We start from the raw sequence: 18,705 nt of genomic DNA on the forward strand, positions 1-18,705 counted from the left end.
ACACGCGCCATTTAAGCGCCCGTTGGCCTTAAAGTACCAGGGCCGCTTTTTCTCCAAGCCTTGTCACCGTCCAACAACAATTCCAATAAACAATTCCTTATTCAGTTTACATTTTTCCTGGGAACCCTTAATCATCACGTGATGAAAATGCCCACTCCTAGGTTGTTCCTACCAAGGCTTCTTAAAAGTCGGTGTCGGTTTTACGCATTTAAACCTTCATAGGAAAGAATAAAATCGACAGACCCGCTAAGGTTGACCAAGGTAGTCCACAAACATGGCTTAACCCATATAGCGAAGCCTATAGGGATTACGTTTACCCACCTGATACCTAAAGCATATAAAAAAAAGTATCACGGGTTTTCAGGTTACCCCAAATCAACAATCGCACCCTTGGAAAAATTGATAAACCTTCTGATTAATGCTAATCGGCATCTCTTTGTGGCGGCCCAGGTCAAACATTCACATCCTAACAGGTTATCGTTGAAACAATAAAATTTTGGTAAAAGCTTTGGATGAGTCAGTACACTAGTAAAAGTGTCCACGAGAATTACAGTCCTTCCCTAGGGACCCTTTCCACTCCCCCCCCCCACCAAGGATACATCACATATGGTTTGGCACATACATTACAGCAAAGCTTCAGCGGAGATCAAAGATCAGCGGTGATTTTTTCTCATTAAAAAGAATAAAAAGGGAATTAAAAAGTTTGGCTTCCTAACAAATAAAGCAGATGATTGAGAATACATCAGAGGTTCTTACTAAATTATTTCAGCGCTGCGATCAGATATTCCGTTCTTAAAAGGACAAAACAATGACGTATCGGTAACATTGTTGATCGAGCAGATTACGGGTTGGATGGCTTTTTTTCTCCAGATTAATGAGAGGTTAAAATGGTTGTTTTAAGGTATTATATATTAAAAATATATGTATATATATTAAAATCGCAAGGAATCGTTCGTATAGGTAAAACGTGAATTTACGTACCCAGGTAGTCATCCAGTGAAAATTTGTCGTTGTCCCATATTTGAAGGACCAGCTTGGGTGGCAATTTAAATTCAGTCTTATCGAGGCTCCAAAAATGTTCCTAAGCCAATAGAGAAAGGGTTCAGAGAAACAGAAGCAGCCAATAGGAAGTCACGTAACATCGCGGCTGAGCGTCCAACTAGCCGTTTCCAGGTAGTTACCCAATCAAATTATTCCAACAGCCCAACAAGCGCAATCAAAAAGAACCTTGCTTACTAATTTTGGATGAATGGTGCCATCATTTAATATACAATATATATATAGCATAATATATTATTTTAAAGCTAAAGAAACTAGTAAGTATTTCATTGTCTGTAGCTTTTGTTACCAATCGTCTCCAAACCTTTTTTTGGTAAAATTAACCTAGCTTTATCCTTTCGATCATTTCATTTAAAAGATGACCTGAAAACTAACCTTAGCAGGATACCGCGTTGTACGTAATACATTGTATTTTAACTCTAAAAGGTTTAAATCGAATGAATGAAATTAACTTTTAATATTCCTTTTTATTTGCAACAACCTATCAGCGCCTGCTTTTGCGCCGGATCATAATTAACCATTCCCTAAAATAACAGGCAGACTTTTATATGATGGAAGAACAGGCCCAGATTGGCCATTTGGCACAGTAGGCAGGTGCCTAGTAGGCCGGTGGCTGGTAAACCGACACAGCCGCTCTAGCGACAGATAGGGTTTCTTAGAATGCGGCCGCCGATTGGATAGTATAAAAATGTAATATATCATATCCACTGGCTGGATAGTATAAAAATGTAATATAGCATATCCACCGGCTGGATAATATAAAAATGTAATATAGCATATCCACCGGCTGGATAGTATAAAAATGTAATATAGCATATCCACCGGCTGAATAATATAAAAATGTAATATAGCATATCCACCGGCTGGATAATATAAAAATGTAATATAGCATATCCGCCGGCTGGATAGTATAAAAATGTAATATAGCATATCCACCGGCTGGATAATATAAAAATGTAATATAGCATATCCACCGGCTGGATAATATAAAAATGTAATATAGCATATCCACCGGTTGGATAGTATAAAAATGTAATATAACATATCCACCGGCTGGATAGTATAAAAATGTAATATAGCATATCCGCCGGCTGGATAGTATAAAAATGTAATATAGCATATCCACCGGCTGGATAGTATAAAAATGTAATATAGCATATCCGCCGGCTGGATAGTATAAAAATGTAATATAGCATATCCGCCGGCTGGATAGTATAAAAATGTAATATAGCATATCCACCGGCTGGATAGTATAAAAATGTAATATAGCATATCCGCCGGCTGGATAGTATAAAAATGTAATATAGCATATCCACCGGCTGGATAATATAAAAATGTAATATAGCATATCCACCGGCTGGATAGTATAAAAATGTAATATAGCATATCCGCCGGCTGGATAGTATAAAAATGTAATATAGCATATCCGCCGGCTGGATAGTATAAAAATGTAATATAGCATATCCACCGGCTGGATAGTATAAAAATGTAATATAGCATATCCGCCGGCTGGATAGTATAAAAATGTAATATAGCATATCCACCGGCTGGATAGTATAAAAATGTAATATAGCATATCCACCGGCTGGATAGTATAAAAATGTAATATAGCATATCCACCGGCTGGATAGTATAAAAATGTAATATAGCATATCCACCGGCTGGATAATATAAAAATGTAATATAGCATATCCGCCGGCTGGATAGTATAAAAATGTAATATAGCATATCCACCGGCTGCATAGTATAAAAATGTAATATAGCATATCCACCGACTGGATATTATAAAAATGTAATATAGCATATCCGCCGGCTGGATAGTATAAAAATGTAATATAGCATATCCGCCGGCTGGATACGCACATACGTCTTACGTCCCGTAAAGCGCCATGGCCACCTAGTGACCCCCAATCTGTACTCGGAAGCATTTGGAAATTTAACAATACTTGGGATGCTCTAATAGCACATTTGGTTATGAAAGTGTTAAATTCAGTAACGGGACAGCACCTTTAAGATTTTTAGCGGCAGAGGGCTTACTAAAAGGGTAAAAATGACCCCTGCGGCAGCGCATGTCTCCGGATTAAATCCTCATATTTAATACAGATGCCGCTGTGTTTGAAGAACCTACCTTTTTAGAAATAATGCACAGTTGTTCAGCTGGAAGATATTCAAACGGGAAAATAAATCTCCAATTAAAGTTCCCTTCGCCGTCCAGTGACCGATAGTGCACATCTGTTTTCTGCTTATTTTCTTCGTTGCCAGGAATCCAACTGAAAAATAATATTCAAACATATCGGGGGGGTTTATATAACTCAGAGAATTACAAAGCGGGAGCGTGTGTTTAAAGCGTTACGGCGTTGCCCTGTTGCTCGGGAAGTTGCCCTCGCGCCAAGCGTGAAACGAAGGGTTGGAAATGGCAGTCGGTAGGAACCGGGCTTGGCTCGATGGCCCCTCATCTGGCAGCGATTTAGCGAAAATAAACACAAACTTGGAAAACACAGCCGTTTTCGTTGGTGAAAATCAAACAGTGAGACACAGTATCCAAGCCTGGAATCAAAGAACCAGTATCCTCTGATATTTTGAATCTAATTAAATCATGGTGTTTCACACAAAAACACATCCTGACCCCGGGCGACGGTACGGGGCAACGACGTAGCTCAGGGTTCCGCGGTGGAACGTTTCTACCAAAAGCGGAGATCAAGTCAGATCAATGCCACAAGTCAGATGTCACGATGATTCCCTGGGTGGGCTCCTCTGTTATAGAGACTTACTGTGTCGGGTTGTCGTTAGAGGCAGAAGACACTTTGGGGCATTTGTCCTTAAGAAGGAGCAAGCTGGGCTTGCAGGTCCTCCTCAAGCTTTTGGTCTCCCCAGGTTCTGTGTGAAGCGGATCGTTGGGATATGACATCATAACTCAACACTCCGTTAAACTCGCACCTGCTGGGACCACCAGCACGAAGAAGAGCAGCAATATGGGGGTCTAATCATTAACCCCGTAAGGACAATGGGCGGTCCCTAAACCCATTGAAAACAATGCATTTTGAGCCCATACATGTACAGGCTTTGTCATTAAGGGGTTAACATACAAGTTAAAACTCCAAGGCACAAAAAGACGTCTCACATGGACACAACCCCCCCCCAAAAAAAAACATTGAGGTCTGATATTTATACAGATGATGATGTATGATGATCTCAAGTCCCGAGGGGGTTTGGAAATATAATTTTTCCTAATGGTGTTTAACCCTTTGAGAATTCCTTTCCCGTAAACATATAAATGGAAGCCGTCCCACTGTTTTGTCGGAGTATAGATTACTTACATATTTATGAAAATTAAAAGCAAAAGGAGAAAGCCGTAGTAAATCAGTCGGCGTTACGCAAAAAGATTTAAACTTATGGGATAACGTCAATAATCGGAATATTTAGTACTTTGTAGCTGTCTAAAACAAATTACGGTTGGTGGATCGATGCCTTGAAGGGACTCCGTTCTCTAACCCCCGAAATGAAAATCGTTTGGAGGTTTTAGAATACAGAAGCGTGTTGGAAGACTGCCCTTGGAACAATGGTGTTGACGTCTTGGTTGCCCCGGGGTTGGCTGGATAACGCTCAGGTTAATGTGCTTTTGAGGATAGATGTAAATTAGATTAAAATATACGGCATCCCAAGCTGCCTAATGACCTAATGTCAGCATGCCGGTTACGGTAAACAGCTGGTCCATCCATACACCTCCTCCTCTATCTTTTGGCACATTGAGCCTCAAAACATGTAAGTTAATATCAGGAGCGTAAAAAACCAAAAAACAGAAAAAAGATTTCGGGCGGCCCCTTGGCTTGGGCCCCCCTGCCGCCGGGGCCCGGTCGCAGTCGCGACCCCTGCGACCCCGGTAGTTCCGCCACTGGTTAATATTAAAAACTGGGATGATGCTTACCCTTTAACATAAATATCACTCATCTCTTCACCCGTAATGCTCTTCTCATCTAGGAGGACATCTTTGGTGTTCCAAACAATGACTCGAAGGACATACCTATGATGCACACGCAAGGAAAGCAATTACAACTTAGAGCAATCATGGAACCGTGTAGTTCGATCTCCGATGAGGTTGTAATTACAGACAGGCGAGCCGGCCCGTTGTGTTACACAAGTCTGCGACATAAAGGACGATAGGACTAAACAAGAGAATGAATTTGAGCCGGCTTGGCTCTAGCTCCCATCCGTTTAACTTACTGCTTAGCTTTCCGTGGCGTGACATTAAAGGGTGGTCCAGGTGGTCCTAAATTTTTAGGGAAAATATCAACCCACATCTGTAATTTACCCTGAAGGGGAAAAAAGAAAAAAAAATCATTAAATATCACTATGGTTACAACGTTCTAAAAAAGCAAACAACGTGGCGGGTACCACACCAACCTGTGGATTATATTCAAATAGACTATAAGTGGCACATATTTAAAAGGAGGAGACAAAAAAGGCCTACATTTTAAATTCTTTAAGCACCATTTTTGTATAAATACTATTAATGATGTAAGCTAATTAATAATAAAAATAATAATAATAATAATAATAATGATTAAAAAAACTTACTTGTGGAATGTTTGGCTGGAAAGTGCTATACAAAGTTCTGGTTTCAACATGCTCAGGAACAAGACCTTGGGTCTTCAGGACATGCAGGGCCAGACGCTCATTCTCAGGTCCCAGGTGCTGGTGAATTTGTTTGTTACTTTCTAAGAAAAAAAAAAAGAAAAAAAAAATTATATATATATATATTATATATATATATATACACACACACAAAATTAAACTCAGCATATAGACTGCATATTTGATATTGTAAACAAATAAATATCTAATTTAAATTAAATGTCGTCTTTCAGGGACCTGGTTAAAAGTTATATATAGCAAGACTATGCCAAGCAATAATAGAACAATCCGTTGCTTAAATAACCAATTTGAGGAACATGCATAAAAATTACAAGTTAACAAAAAATGTGTTGAAAACCAGAAACCATGTCCTTGCTTTTGGGTGTTGGGAGTTAAAGCTATTTTGACTGTTTTGACCCAAAAAGAGGATAATTGCTTAGGAAGTGTTTATCGTAACAACAGGGAACGGGACATAATGTTGGTGCATATTAAAACTCACCGTAATCATTGAGTGTGTGCTCACGTCCCGCAAAACAGACTTTTGTTCCATTTTCTGAATACACAGGAGGAGGAAGCGCTTTTAATCGTGCGACATTCTGTAAGATCTGGGTGGGTTTCAATTGATCTCTCCATTGATTTATTCCTGAACTGTGAAGTAAAAAAAAAAAATATATGAAAATTGAATATTATTAAAATAAAGACTTGATGTGTCCTGGCAAAATTTAAAATAAGGTGTTTTTTATTTTTTTATTATCACAGTGGGGTAAAATTGGGGTATCAGTCTGCGAACAGTAGGTATGAAATTGCCTGCTTTCTTAGCACAATACCCCAATAGTAAATGCTGACCCTTACTAAGTGCTGCGTGAATGTTGGCGCTATATAAATAAAAGATAATAATAATTGAGAAATTAGAGCGTTACACTGCGAACGAGCTTCTGACGATGAAGACGCCGGCGATTGCCATGAACTTACACGCAGTAGGTTTGGGGGATTCCGCACTGACTCCCAAAGCGTGACAGGAAGCGGTTTTCCAGATCTATGACGGTTTCGCCTACTTTCTCATCCCGTGTCAGCGCGTCGTAATCATAAACAGAAATCTTCAGGTCTTTTTCTTGAGGCAAAAAGCAGCTGAGTTCATACATTCTGTAGGAAGAAGTATCAGAAGAGCTTAAATGAGGGTCTAAGGAGACCTTTACTATATCATGGTGGTCAACGGGCTTGGGACCATGGGAGAACCTTTTAGAACGAACATAGTGTCTTCAAAAAAATATTAAACACCAAATTCACTGTATGTTGAGTTTTTGATGCAAAACTTGTCTGTCTTAATGTGGGTTGTATCGCCACACTTACTTGTGAGAGATTCTCATTGATTTATTTCTTTAAAAAGAAAGATGTCACCAGATTTTGCTCTGTAACAACATCTGGTGACCTAATATATAATAAGGAGAAACCATCTTCCAAACTTAAGCTAATGGATATAATTCAACTAAACCAATAGGGAAAATATGGGTAATTAGAATTATTCTAGATGGCAGCACCCACTGCTATACTATATACAGGGATTCGCTTACATACAAAATATAAAGCTTGCCTTCAGTGATGGGAACACAACTAACACAGACTGTTATTTTTATTCTTTTGTAAAAAAAATATATATATATATATATATATAAAAATATATATATTTATATATTTAAAAAATAATAAATGTGTGTGTATATATATATATATATATATATATATATATATATATATATATATATATATATATATATATATATATACATACACACATATACACACACACACACACACTATATCTCATACCTTCCAAAACAGGGATCCAGAGTATTGGGAATATAGTTATCCCGATCTTCTATCACTTTCTTGCTCAGTGTAATTTTGACATAAGGATCACACTAAAAAAATGGGGGAAAAAACAGCATTTCATCAGAATCAGCAGGACTACATCTCCCACAATACTCTTTCAGCTAAGGGGCTGGCTGAGCAGTATGGGAGATGTAGTCCAGCAGCAGCCGGAGGCCCGTAGGTTGGATTGTAAATTAAAATACAATGCCGGAGCAGATTGATGAACCCGAGTTATCTGGTGACTGAACTGGAGGTTGTCTGTAGGCCAATATCAGCTCCGCAAGGCCAAGGGTGGCAGATCCAAGGAGGTGGTTGCCCCCCGCCAGTTCATTTTCTAGACACTTACCAGCCCATTGTTATCTTTTGGTTGCAGATCTATTCCTTTAATGATGTATATGCGCACTATACACTCTTGTGGACCGCTGTCCGGCAACTCTCTGAACTGTCGAGGAGGTGCAGGAATATTGGGATCATCTGAAAGGGGGTAGATGCGGAAGGAGCCCTGCACGAAAGGAACGAAGAGTTTTATACTTACATAAACATACTTTTTAGCCTATTTATTTTACAATGTAGTTCTATAATATCCCATATTAGCCATATTAACCCCTTCACGACATAGCGTGTACTTGTACGGGCTCACAATACCATTTTCATTCATGGGTTTAAGGACAACCTGATGTCCTTAAGGGGTTAATATGCTTTTTAGGATTTAAACCACTAAACACAGTTTAAGAAATCCAAACCTTTTTTTTGTCATTTAAGTAGACTAGGCCGATTACACAAGGGGTTTCTTTTAAATCATAGCTATGGGAGAATTCATTAGTTCAGACGACGTTAGCACCATTACGGACAGCGTAGAATATTAACCATCCTGTTGTAGAGTATCCACTCACCTGAGTGCCAAGGTTCATCGTTAGAGTTGTTGTTGACTCACCAAGGGGGTAATATTGTGAATTAAATCACATGTAATTATCATAACCATTTGACAAAATATCCAATTACTCTTCAAAAGCTCAATGACAGCCTTAGACCGATTACCTTAAACTCTCCTACAACGGACGGGTCCTCGTTCTCCTCAAACTTCCCTCTGTACAGTTTAAACGTATCGCAGAAATCTGTAAGACCACGGAATTCAGGAACACTCTCCAGTTCGGTGTTATACACCTATAGACGAAGCAAGAGAGTGTTAATACTACAGAGTGTTAGAATGTTGCTGTTATCTATAATCATGGAGCTCTCCTGCTCCTCGTGGGAGGTGGAAAGAGGTGGAGCAAGCTACATATGGGGGGATGGGCTAATCTCATTAGATTTAAAGGGGCAGGCAGTGAGCAAATCTAGCCCTGGGAACTTCACATGCATTTACCGTAAAGCAAGCGCCGTGTTACGACCCACCTTCAGCGTGTCATAGCCCTTCTGTATGTACTGCCCACATTTCTCATGCTCTCCTGTTGAAGCGTAATATTTGCTCCACCAGTCGACAATCTCTTCCTCCTAAGGAAATAAAAATGATCTCTTAGACCCTAAAAGCATATCTGTCAGCAGGACACCCTAACAGCCGTGTATATTCTTATGCGTTAGCAGTAAAGTTAAAAAACAAAAAAAATAGATTGTTAATACTAAAAACGAGTGTTTTATGTTGAACTGAAAAAAAACGCTTAAGATGCCACCAGCCTGTACATTAAGGTATTGGACATAATTACTCCCAAAATATCAATACACATATATAGGTGGATATAATACAAACGCTACAAACTGATGTCGCAGGGGATCATGCAATCTATAGCAATCGTAGCCAATTGGTTGTTGACCTAAAAATCCCGTCTGGAGAATGGATATCGCCATATTGGCGCGAGAGAAGACCAAGCATTTGGTAGAAGGTGATGCGTATTATTGGACCATCATAGACGAAGATGTAGAACAAGATAACCTTCAAAGTTGGCAGAGACCCATTTACCTCTGGCGCTTACCTAGGCCTGCTCCATGGCAGATCCCTCAGCCACCCACTCCGCATTTTACATCCTCCAATGAAGCGCCTGGATAGGATGCCTAATGGCATTTCCAACGGAGTCTATGGGTATGGTGGTGTATATGGGCCGGTTGGGGAGATCAGAGATCTCCTCTGTAACCGTCCTCTTCAGCAGTAGCATGAATGCTCGAGAGTGCCCCCCCCTGGAAACACCACCCTAGACCCAATAAAATCTATCACCATCGACCAAAGGCGGCGTCTTATTTGCTTGGCCAACTCACTGTAGTTGTAGTTGACAAACAGATGTAATTTCAGAGGCTGGCTACCCTTTATCACCAAGATGGGTTTAAGAAAATTTCCAAGACTCTGCACAAAATTAGCACAAATTTCTCAGTAATCGACAGAAATCTGAGAGCCGACGAAACGATAAGAACTACTTGGCCAGCCTGCCTGTCCTCAACCCCCTTTGCTGAAAAAAAGATACACTTGAAATTTCTATTTTTTTGGATCGTGTGTCCTAAGCCACGGAAAACAGACTCAGAAGCTCTGAATGGCGGCCAAAACGTGAAATTCCTTGCAATTGATGGAAAAAAATCAGCTCTGCTTTCTTTCATATGAATATTTATCAGCAAGACCTTAAATTGGAGGTACTTTAAGGGCCTTAATTTTTTTGGCCTATACTGCTTAATATTAGGGAATATTTTCACCTCTCTATATGAGTGCAAGCACAAGGTTTTCTCCGAAAAAAACAGAGATGGTCGATAAAAACCATAAGTTTCGGTACATCTAGTCTGCTCTGCGTCAAACCACCAAACCTTATCTCACGAGGCATCTCTATATGCTTCGGGGCGGGTTCTAGACCAAATGGAACCTCAGGCAAGAATTTCTTTTGGTTTCCCCCACCATTTTTTAGGTAGCGTTATGTTTTTTATGCTATTATTAAGTATACAGAAATAAATTTACAAGCAAATTTCCTGGTGTTTCTATACACATTCTAGTAACTTTTAGGGCTGTTATAATATAATCATAATATAATTTAAAAAAGAAAAAAAATTATGTAAAAAAATAGTTAAAAATGATTAGGAACAGGCTTTCTTTCAATAATATTATGTTCTAATAAATAGTTTTTTTTTTTTTTAAAAAAACATCATTTGGATTTCTTAAGACATCGTTTAAGCTCCATATAAGAATTTGAATTTTTTTTTCTTACCTTTTCTTGAAGCTGTTTTCATCAAAAAAAGGAACCGAGCCAAAAATAAAAGTAACAGAACAACTTGTTAGTATTTGGAAAAAAAAGGATTTATCTGGCTGAAAACATAAAATTACTTCAAGGCAACAAATAATGAAGGTTAGTGTTCGGTTTATTACATACTAAAAAACAGAAATATTTTTTTTTTTTTTTTTTTTTTACACTTTTACCATCAGGATAATTAATTTTTTTTATTTTTTTTACCATTTTTTTAGTATGTAATAAATGTCTGTTGTGAAAAAAAAATTAATGAAAATAAAAATAGAAAAAGTATATGACCATTCAAAATAAAATCTGAATTAGGAAACCCATTTAAGCCACGTGCGTGATACAGGATTTCTTAGTCCGATCCCCGTGGCTTGTGTTTTATTTTGAAATATATATACGCATATATGGATATTCCGACGCAACAAGATTTTGGAGAGATCATTGAAAATTTCTAAAAAAATTAAAAAAATTAAGACAAATTTCTAAATTTCAAAAAGAGAATTTCTGATGAAGATTTGATTTTAATTAAAGTGAAATACAAGCATATTGTGATAATTTTTACAATATGCTTTGTTTAGACATCAAAAATGATTGATTTTGGTTTTTTTGGGGGGGGGACAATTTTGGGGGGGGCTCAAAAAAAACAAATTGTTGTAATCACGTCTTATTCGGAAACAAAGTCACTCCAAAATCCCACCACTGAAGAACCGAGAAGAGGCTCTATTGGCCAGACAGGTCAGGTGAGGTGAGGTCACGCGACATACATACATACATGCACGGTGGTTGGTGATGTCATTTTTCCGACTGCTGTTGACATACTGCTTAATAACTGGAAATTGGAACATAATTTGTGAAATTTGTAGGATAAACCTGTTGTGTGTGGTTTTTTTTTTTTATGTTTTTCTTCTATGTTGGGATGGGAGGAGAGTCTACATAGTAGTTTTTGTGCTTTACATAAGGGGGAAAAGCGTTATATTTTTCATAATAAATTATGCCCTATTAAACTGCAATTCCATTACGATGCGGCAGATTATTCTAATGGAAGTGAATCTTTGCTACTTTTAATGGAATAACTTCGTAAAATGTAATTATTCAAATAACAAGGGGTTGCTGCAAATAAACCATACTGCGTTTTTCTGAAATCAGGGAGAAAAATATAACAATTATAACGCATATAATATTAATAGTTTAAATCATTTTATCATTTTTATCGCTAGGTACAGTAAACAAATTGCAGATCCCGCCATTAATTCTTAGATCTTCAAAGTTGGCATTCAAAAGTCCTGACTCAAACCTCTAGAGCCCTTTTCCAATATGATCTAGACCAGGGGTAGGCAATTTTCGGCTCTCATGATGTTGTGGACTACATCTCCCATAATGCTCTTACAGTCATAATACTGGCAAAGCATCAAGGGAAATGTAGTTCACAACATCTGGAGAGCCGAAGATTGCCTACCCCTGATCTAGACGAGCAACATACTATAACAGAGCTTTAACATGTGACTGACATGTACAGCTATCAAAATGTGATATTTAATTTAAAAAAAAGGGCATTTTTTTGAAACAGAACTACACAACGTGTTTAAAGCACTTTTATTAAACAATGCTTCCAATTAATAATTTAATGGGAATTCCCTTTGTATAGACATATAATCGGGCGACATGGTGCGGGATGAGCTTTGGGTTCGAATGTTGGATAAGAAAAGAAAACAAAAAGTGAATTCTGGCCACCAGGTGAGAATAAACCAGGTACGTGAGCGGATACACATCTTGGCTATGCTTATTACACTGAGTGTCTGGGAGCTCTGCAAAGTCAGATATCAGGATACATTTTTGTTACCCCTACTGAACAAATAGCATTTCAGTACATTGCATACCCCCCCCCCCACCCGAGGGTGGACTCGGGACTTGGCTAGCGGCAGGGATAGCGGTTGGCCATTGAGGCTCCATTCACCTTGAATATCAGGACTGCTACCAACACAGGACGGTTGGGAGGTATGCAAGCTTCCTTTTTATTTCTTTTCAATACACTGATTGCAAAGACTACTTAAGCACTACTACTATAGCAACACGTCTGTCTTGTTTAACCCCTTAAGGACAATGGGCGGTGCCTAAACCCATTGAAAACATGTACGGGCTTTGTCATTAAGGGGTTAAAAGCCTGCCTATGTGCAAACAGAACCTGAGAATCGGATATACATTAAGTAGAAAACGACAAAAAAAAAATCTTTATTTACAATTATAGTCAATTTTATACCTTCGTGAACAAAATAAGGAATTGCAACTTTGCTGGAGTATTGGATGTTTTCAGCTAAAGACATAATCAGGGTCGGACTCGAGATAAAAAAAGCAGTTTAAGGCCACCGGCTGTAAATTTTTTATTTTCATATTTATAAAGAATGCAGGACCCCTTTTGGCGCTGGAGAAAAGGTATGTATGGGGGGCTATCGGCTGGTTGCCCGCTAGGCATTTGCCCCGTATGTCACATGGCAGGTCCAGGGTCCTGGGAATCGGATCATTAGCACTGATATTGTGTATTAAGGTGGGATCCAGGCCGGTCGTCAGGGCCATCCCGTCATCAGATATGTATATTTTACAATTGTAAAAACCTCTGGAAATGGCTAAAAACATTAAAGCTGAATTGGAAGCAAACCGGGGTCTCCAAATTATCAGAATTAGGACTACTCTGAAAATATATTGAAAAATGTAAGCTCAGAAGATAAAGGTTTTTTTGTGTTCTTTCATATTTTCTATCAGAGGGGTAGTTGAATAGATGGATACGCCGGCCCTCTCCTCTAGATCGAGTGTGTCGCTTTTCCCAAAACTGGGCCGCATTGAGACGTCGCAAACAGTCACATGACGCAGGAGACGTCGCAAATAGTCACATGACGCAGGAGACGTCGCAAATAGTCACATGACGCAGCGTTGGGAGACTTTCAATGCAAATGATTGCCGTAAGAAAAAATATATATTTCCAAGCGAGTTTCTACATTGGTGGAAATTGTTCCTTTCTGCCATTTTTATATGAGTGAAAGTTTTCACCCAACTCCTCTCCCAAGCTACCTTTTGGAGACCTCTGGTGTATAAAAAAAGGTGAAATCATTAAAAACGGTGCCATCAGCAAGAGCGTTATATTTTTGCTCTGGTTTTTGCGCCACTTTCACCACTTTGCACCAAAACGGCTCTTGATGCATAACTCCTATATGAAGTGACAATGAAGGTACCCGGGGGGGCGGGGTGGGCACCCACTGGCCAGCCCGGGCCCGGCCATTCCATATTTCTATATTTAAATGGACCTTTAAGAGCTTATGTCAAACGAACGCAAAGGAAAATAATATAATGCGTTACCTGATTTGCTAGTAACGGTTTGGTGTCCTCAACCTCAATGATTACATCGCGGGAAGGTGCCGAGGCCAGCAGCGCCACTAAAACAAGCACAGAACTTATATTGGTAACGAGAATACTGAGAAATTCACTCATCTCCTATCGTATACCACCATTACTTCTAATGATATAACCTGCAACTCCCATCACGCCGATAACCAGCAACAGGCTGAAGCGAGGTACAGTCCACCAAGTGCTAGAAGGTTGCGTATAATAAATAAAAGAGCAACCAAAACGATTCAAAATGCAAATATTTTTTCCTTTTTTTATTTCAGCAGAATTCACTGAAATACAAATATCTTAAATGATCTGTTTTCCCTAAATGCAGGAGAAATCCTGACCTGGGATGCTGTGACGTTTACACATTAAAAATCGATAGGAGTCCATTGACTGGGAAGATGGGAAGACATGATCCGGGCGGATTCCAGAAAAAGCCATCGTCTTAATAAATATATGATATATAAATATAATTTAAAAACAGTCATATTTAATTAAAAAAAAGAACAAATTATCTATGATGAAATCAATATATGGTTTTGATTTGAACTGATAATTTGTCCTCTTTTTGGTTCGGTCTCCCTATTAACCCCTTACTGACAAGGTCCGTACATGTACGGGCTCAAAATGCATTGTTTTCAATGGGTTTAGGGACCGCCCATGGTTTAAGGGTTAAACTGGTGAAATCTATTAAACCCATCCATTTTCCCCATCATAAGTCTCATTTCTGTCAATGTATATATTTGGAATTTGGGATTTTAGTGCCGGTAACGTGTTCTTTAATTTCTTCTATTTGAGGTTACCTCTCATCTCTGGTGCCTCATCTTGCTTCGTAGCGTACGGGTCGCAGCGGAATTCCTCGAGCGCGTCGATCGTGCACTGGCCGACCACCGGCTTCCTCCCAAAGGGCCGGTTGTCTACGACTTTGATGATTATGGGTGGCGCATACATTTCTTCCTTTGGCAGAAGCTGGAGCGGTGAGATAATATCATCATTGGCGCTGAGCGGTCAAATTTATATCGATATTGGGAAAAATTAGAGACTGGCGAGACAATTGACACAAAGCTTAAAAAAAAAAAAATAAACCAGTTCTACATTATAATCAAACTCTAATATTGTATTTTTTTCCCAATTTTGCTCATGCGAGTATTTCTTCCACTTTCCGACTGCAGCTCTTTGATCCAGAAAATATTCCGAATGTAGATATATTTAAATTTTGGTCGTAAATCAGTTTGTAGGAAGGCTTTTTATTCTAACATAAGATTTACCGGCGGGGCTGAGTTTCAAACACATAGGTGCTTAGATACTTAATATTTCCCCCCCACCGGGTGTATTTTGAATCGCTAAAATCCATACGACGAGCGCGTCACGATAGTATCACACATAGAATTGTGTCAGTACCACTTTCATGAAGAGGATAGAACTTTGGAAGTTTGGAGTCTTCTTAAGGTTCTTGATCACCGCCGACTGCACAATTTCTCCACCGCATTCCACGATAAGATTGGGGGAAGTCACCGACGCCATTTGGTAACTTTTCATGTTACGTAAACCCCAAGTGAGGATCTGTCAAAGGGAAAAAGCTTAGTCGTTATTTTTGCTTCCGCCGCTTCTGCTTGAAGGCAACGCCGCTCAGCCGCCATGTATTTTTACCTCAATGGCAGTGAGCTGAACCACCGGACGGATTCCCTGGGGCACCATGTAAAGCTTTGGAGCTCTCTGGGACGGAAGAATCGGCAAATTGGATCCCTCCTAAGTCAGCGCAGAAACAAAAACGTCTGATTAATGTTACTCCTTGCCCAATTTTAAAGAATAATTTAAAATAATATTTATCCACCGGCGATAACCTAACATTATTTTAGAAAGGCTAATCAAAACAGCAGGTAGAGATCACAAGAACCAGGAGCGGTAGCTCAGCAACCTAGAAGACTTTCAAGAAATCTCAATTTAACCCCTTCATGACAAAGCCCGTACACGTACAGGCTCACAATGCATTGCTTTTAATAGGTTTAAGGACAACCCATTGTCCTTAAGGGGTTAAATATGCTTTATACGTAGCCAGCCAAGCTATTCTTGCGGCAGAAGCTCGGTAGGGACGGCTATTCATAACGTAAAGCGAGATAAAAGTAAACTCCCCTCTTTAGTGAATAGACCGCTCTGTCTTTATCAATATCTCAGAAGAAGTGTTGGTTGTGAGTAGAAGGTCTTGGGACCCTCCTGTTTCTCCCCATCTAGCTTCTCTTGTTGAATCGCAAATTATTGAGCCTCATCCATCCAACACATCAACTAAATTCAGACCTTATCACGGAGAATGAGTTCAGCAGCAACGAGAACGTCCCCGCAGTGCTGATTCGCGTTCATCACCGGATGCCAGAAAAGCTTCGGCGTTACATCGACCTCGGGGTTCAGTTTCACCATGGGCGCGCATGTACTTCTGCCGAGAAATTCGTCTTTTCCCTGATAGGAACGGAATAAGCAGATAAATAAACCTGGCCTGACAATGAGCAGAGAAGACTCGGTATCGGTTTGATGCAAAGCGTCGCACGTACCACTTGGTCGTTATCAAATATCTCGATGACCACGTTGGGAGGGTTCTGTGCAATAGTTTGCGGGTCTCCATAGATTTCTATTTCGTTGAATATAAGTGTTTGGTCCCATGTCGGGTTAAGGGTTGAATGGATGATCTCTGTGGTCTTGCTTCGGTGAAGGAAGGAAACATGAGCATAGGGGTCTAAAAAGAAGGAGTTTTCAAATAAAAATAAAAGAAAAAAGTTAAAATATATACACAACTCAGAAATAAAAAAAAAGGTACCATCGAGAACATGTTCAATACACAAAAGCAGCCAGAGCCAAATCAATGCGGCCTAAACATTGTTGGGCAGCCATTGCCAGGATAACCCCTTAAACCACATAGAGACCCTTGCCAGGTGTGCCAAAGGCCCAGATATTTGATGGCAACATCAGGACAAACTTCACCGGCGTTATACAAAACTTCAGAAATGACCATTTTACGTTATTGCTTTACTTTTTGGAGACGGAGCGCCCTTGGCCAGAACCCCCTCGCTTCCCCAAGTACTAAGACAGATCTTTCCGGTTGTTATTGGACAATAAATTCTACCGGCTTTGGCACATCTTAGATTTGCTTATTTATGACTACCTTAGCCGCCCCCCCCCTCGTGAAAATGATGAAAGCGTTTTCTGGCCTACTGTTAGTTGAGCCTGTAAATCAACTTTATCTCTCAAAGAAAAAGCGGCAAGAATGGGGGGAAAAAAAAAAGAAAAGAAGCTATCAGATCACGTGTATTAACATTTCCTGTACAAATTGCCATTGCTCGGTGCTGGAGGGGATTTAAAAAGGTTATTTTTAGGTCATGTGAAAACCTCCTAAGGCTAAAAGTAAAACTTAAACCTAGCAATGTCACTAGGAACCTTACGTGGGGGGGGGGTGTTTACAAATTACACAATAAATGTTATCAGAGCGTTAATCACAGATTGCTGTAGCTTCAAAGGTTGAGGTACAATAATTAATTTTATTTTTTTAATTATTTTTTTAAAGGACAAATAGCACGGCAGTTAATGTCATATATTGTACTGTATGTATATATATATTTTTTTTATTTTTATTTTTTATTGTTTCATATTTTTTTTTTATAGGCTTTTCATACACTACAATTTCTAAAAAGCAGTTTTTAAATTAAAAAAAATAAAAGTTATTGTTCCTTACCGGAAAAGCTGTCTTTATCCAAGGCGATGAGACCCCTGGCTTGATAGAGGTAGCAGCGCAGGTGGTAGTTATAGACTTCTGCAAAAAAATAAAACGAATAGCTCTTTGCTTCATTTACTTAAGAATAAGTTATGCTGCAACCAAAATGTGGCATGATATGATGCAGTCACTCAGGCTATGGATCCATACAATCTTTTGTTTAACACTTGGAGAGAGAGAGAGAAAAAAAATATTTGTTTTTCCATTTTTTATTATATTTTCTCTTTTTTTTTTATCAATAGAATGTGGATTGATTTTCTTACTGAGCGTGCAAATAAAATAATCAAAAAAAAAAAATCCAGACATTGGAACTGTTAAAATATAAACGTCTCTTAATCTTTACTGGGCTGAATGGTTCTTATCTGCCGTCAGATTCTATGTTTAGTTTATAATAATAAGTAAAATTCTATGTTAAATGTTAAAAAAAAATAAAAAATAAAAAACTTCGACTGATGCTCTGGGCTTAAAATGTTTGGACAGGGCAAACATTGTTTGGAAGGGTTATTATACAAAAGTATAATAAATATTATTATTATCACCATATATCATTAGTTTAATTCTAGAAGCCTCACTTACTTCCAAAGGTACAAGAGACAATGGGGGTATTCGCCCCAAAGATAGCGGTCGCCGATTCTTTCCCCTTCTCTGAACTTTTCTTTTCTTCATCATCTGCACTTGTATCTGCTCCCTAAACATAAGGAAACGCATTTTCACACCCAATAAAAACCATACTAGGCTTTTATCAGGAAAAAAACCCCAAAACACTATGAAAAAAAACCAACAAAAAAATGTTCTGTTTAA

The 18,705-nt window shown here is 38.9% G+C and overlaps 1 protein-coding gene across 5 annotated transcripts in view; it reads right to left on the bottom strand.

Annotated features, from left to right (window-relative positions):
* The window catches only part of MYOF (myoferlin), a 59,159-nt gene that overhangs the window by 2,771 nt on the left and 37,683 nt on the right, over window positions 1-18,705 (bottom strand). For 3 of the 5 annotated variants that reach the window (XM_053450959.1, XM_053450958.1, XM_053450962.1), the window contains 20 exons: window positions 18,481-18,592; window positions 17,866-17,943; window positions 16,691-16,872; window positions 16,440-16,598; window positions 15,795-15,893; window positions 15,546-15,707; window positions 14,948-15,113; window positions 14,112-14,188; window positions 11,524-11,592; window positions 8,953-9,051; window positions 8,599-8,724; window positions 7,907-8,062; window positions 7,519-7,610; window positions 6,664-6,834; window positions 6,191-6,339; window positions 5,635-5,774; window positions 5,281-5,369; window positions 4,985-5,080; window positions 3,188-3,329; window positions 982-1,081 (listed from right to left, as the gene is read on the bottom strand). In XM_053450959.1, coding sequence (XP_053306934.1) covers window positions 982-1,081; window positions 3,188-3,329; window positions 4,985-5,080; window positions 5,281-5,369; window positions 5,635-5,774; window positions 6,191-6,339; window positions 6,664-6,834; window positions 7,519-7,610; window positions 7,907-8,062; window positions 8,599-8,724; window positions 8,953-9,051; window positions 11,524-11,592; window positions 14,112-14,188; window positions 14,948-15,113; window positions 15,546-15,707; window positions 15,795-15,893; window positions 16,440-16,598; window positions 16,691-16,872; window positions 17,866-17,943; window positions 18,481-18,592 — 2,464 coding nt within the window. Of the gene's footprint in view, window positions 1-981; window positions 1,082-3,187; window positions 3,330-4,984; window positions 5,081-5,280; window positions 5,370-5,634; window positions 5,775-6,190; window positions 6,340-6,663; window positions 6,835-7,518; window positions 7,611-7,906; window positions 8,063-8,598; window positions 8,725-8,952; window positions 9,052-10,736; window positions 10,749-11,523; window positions 11,593-14,111; window positions 14,189-14,947; window positions 15,114-15,545; window positions 15,708-15,794; window positions 15,894-16,439; window positions 16,599-16,690; window positions 16,873-17,865; window positions 17,944-18,480; window positions 18,593-18,705 lie in introns of all 5 variants that reach the window. The other 2 variants (XM_053450961.1, XM_053450960.1) reach the window with 1 other exon arrangement.

The sequence above is a fragment of the Spea bombifrons genome, chromosome 11, assembly GCF_027358695.1.
Source record: "Spea bombifrons isolate aSpeBom1 chromosome 11, aSpeBom1.2.pri, whole genome shotgun sequence".
NCBI lineage: Eukaryota > Metazoa > Chordata > Amphibia > Anura > Pelobatidae > Spea > Spea bombifrons.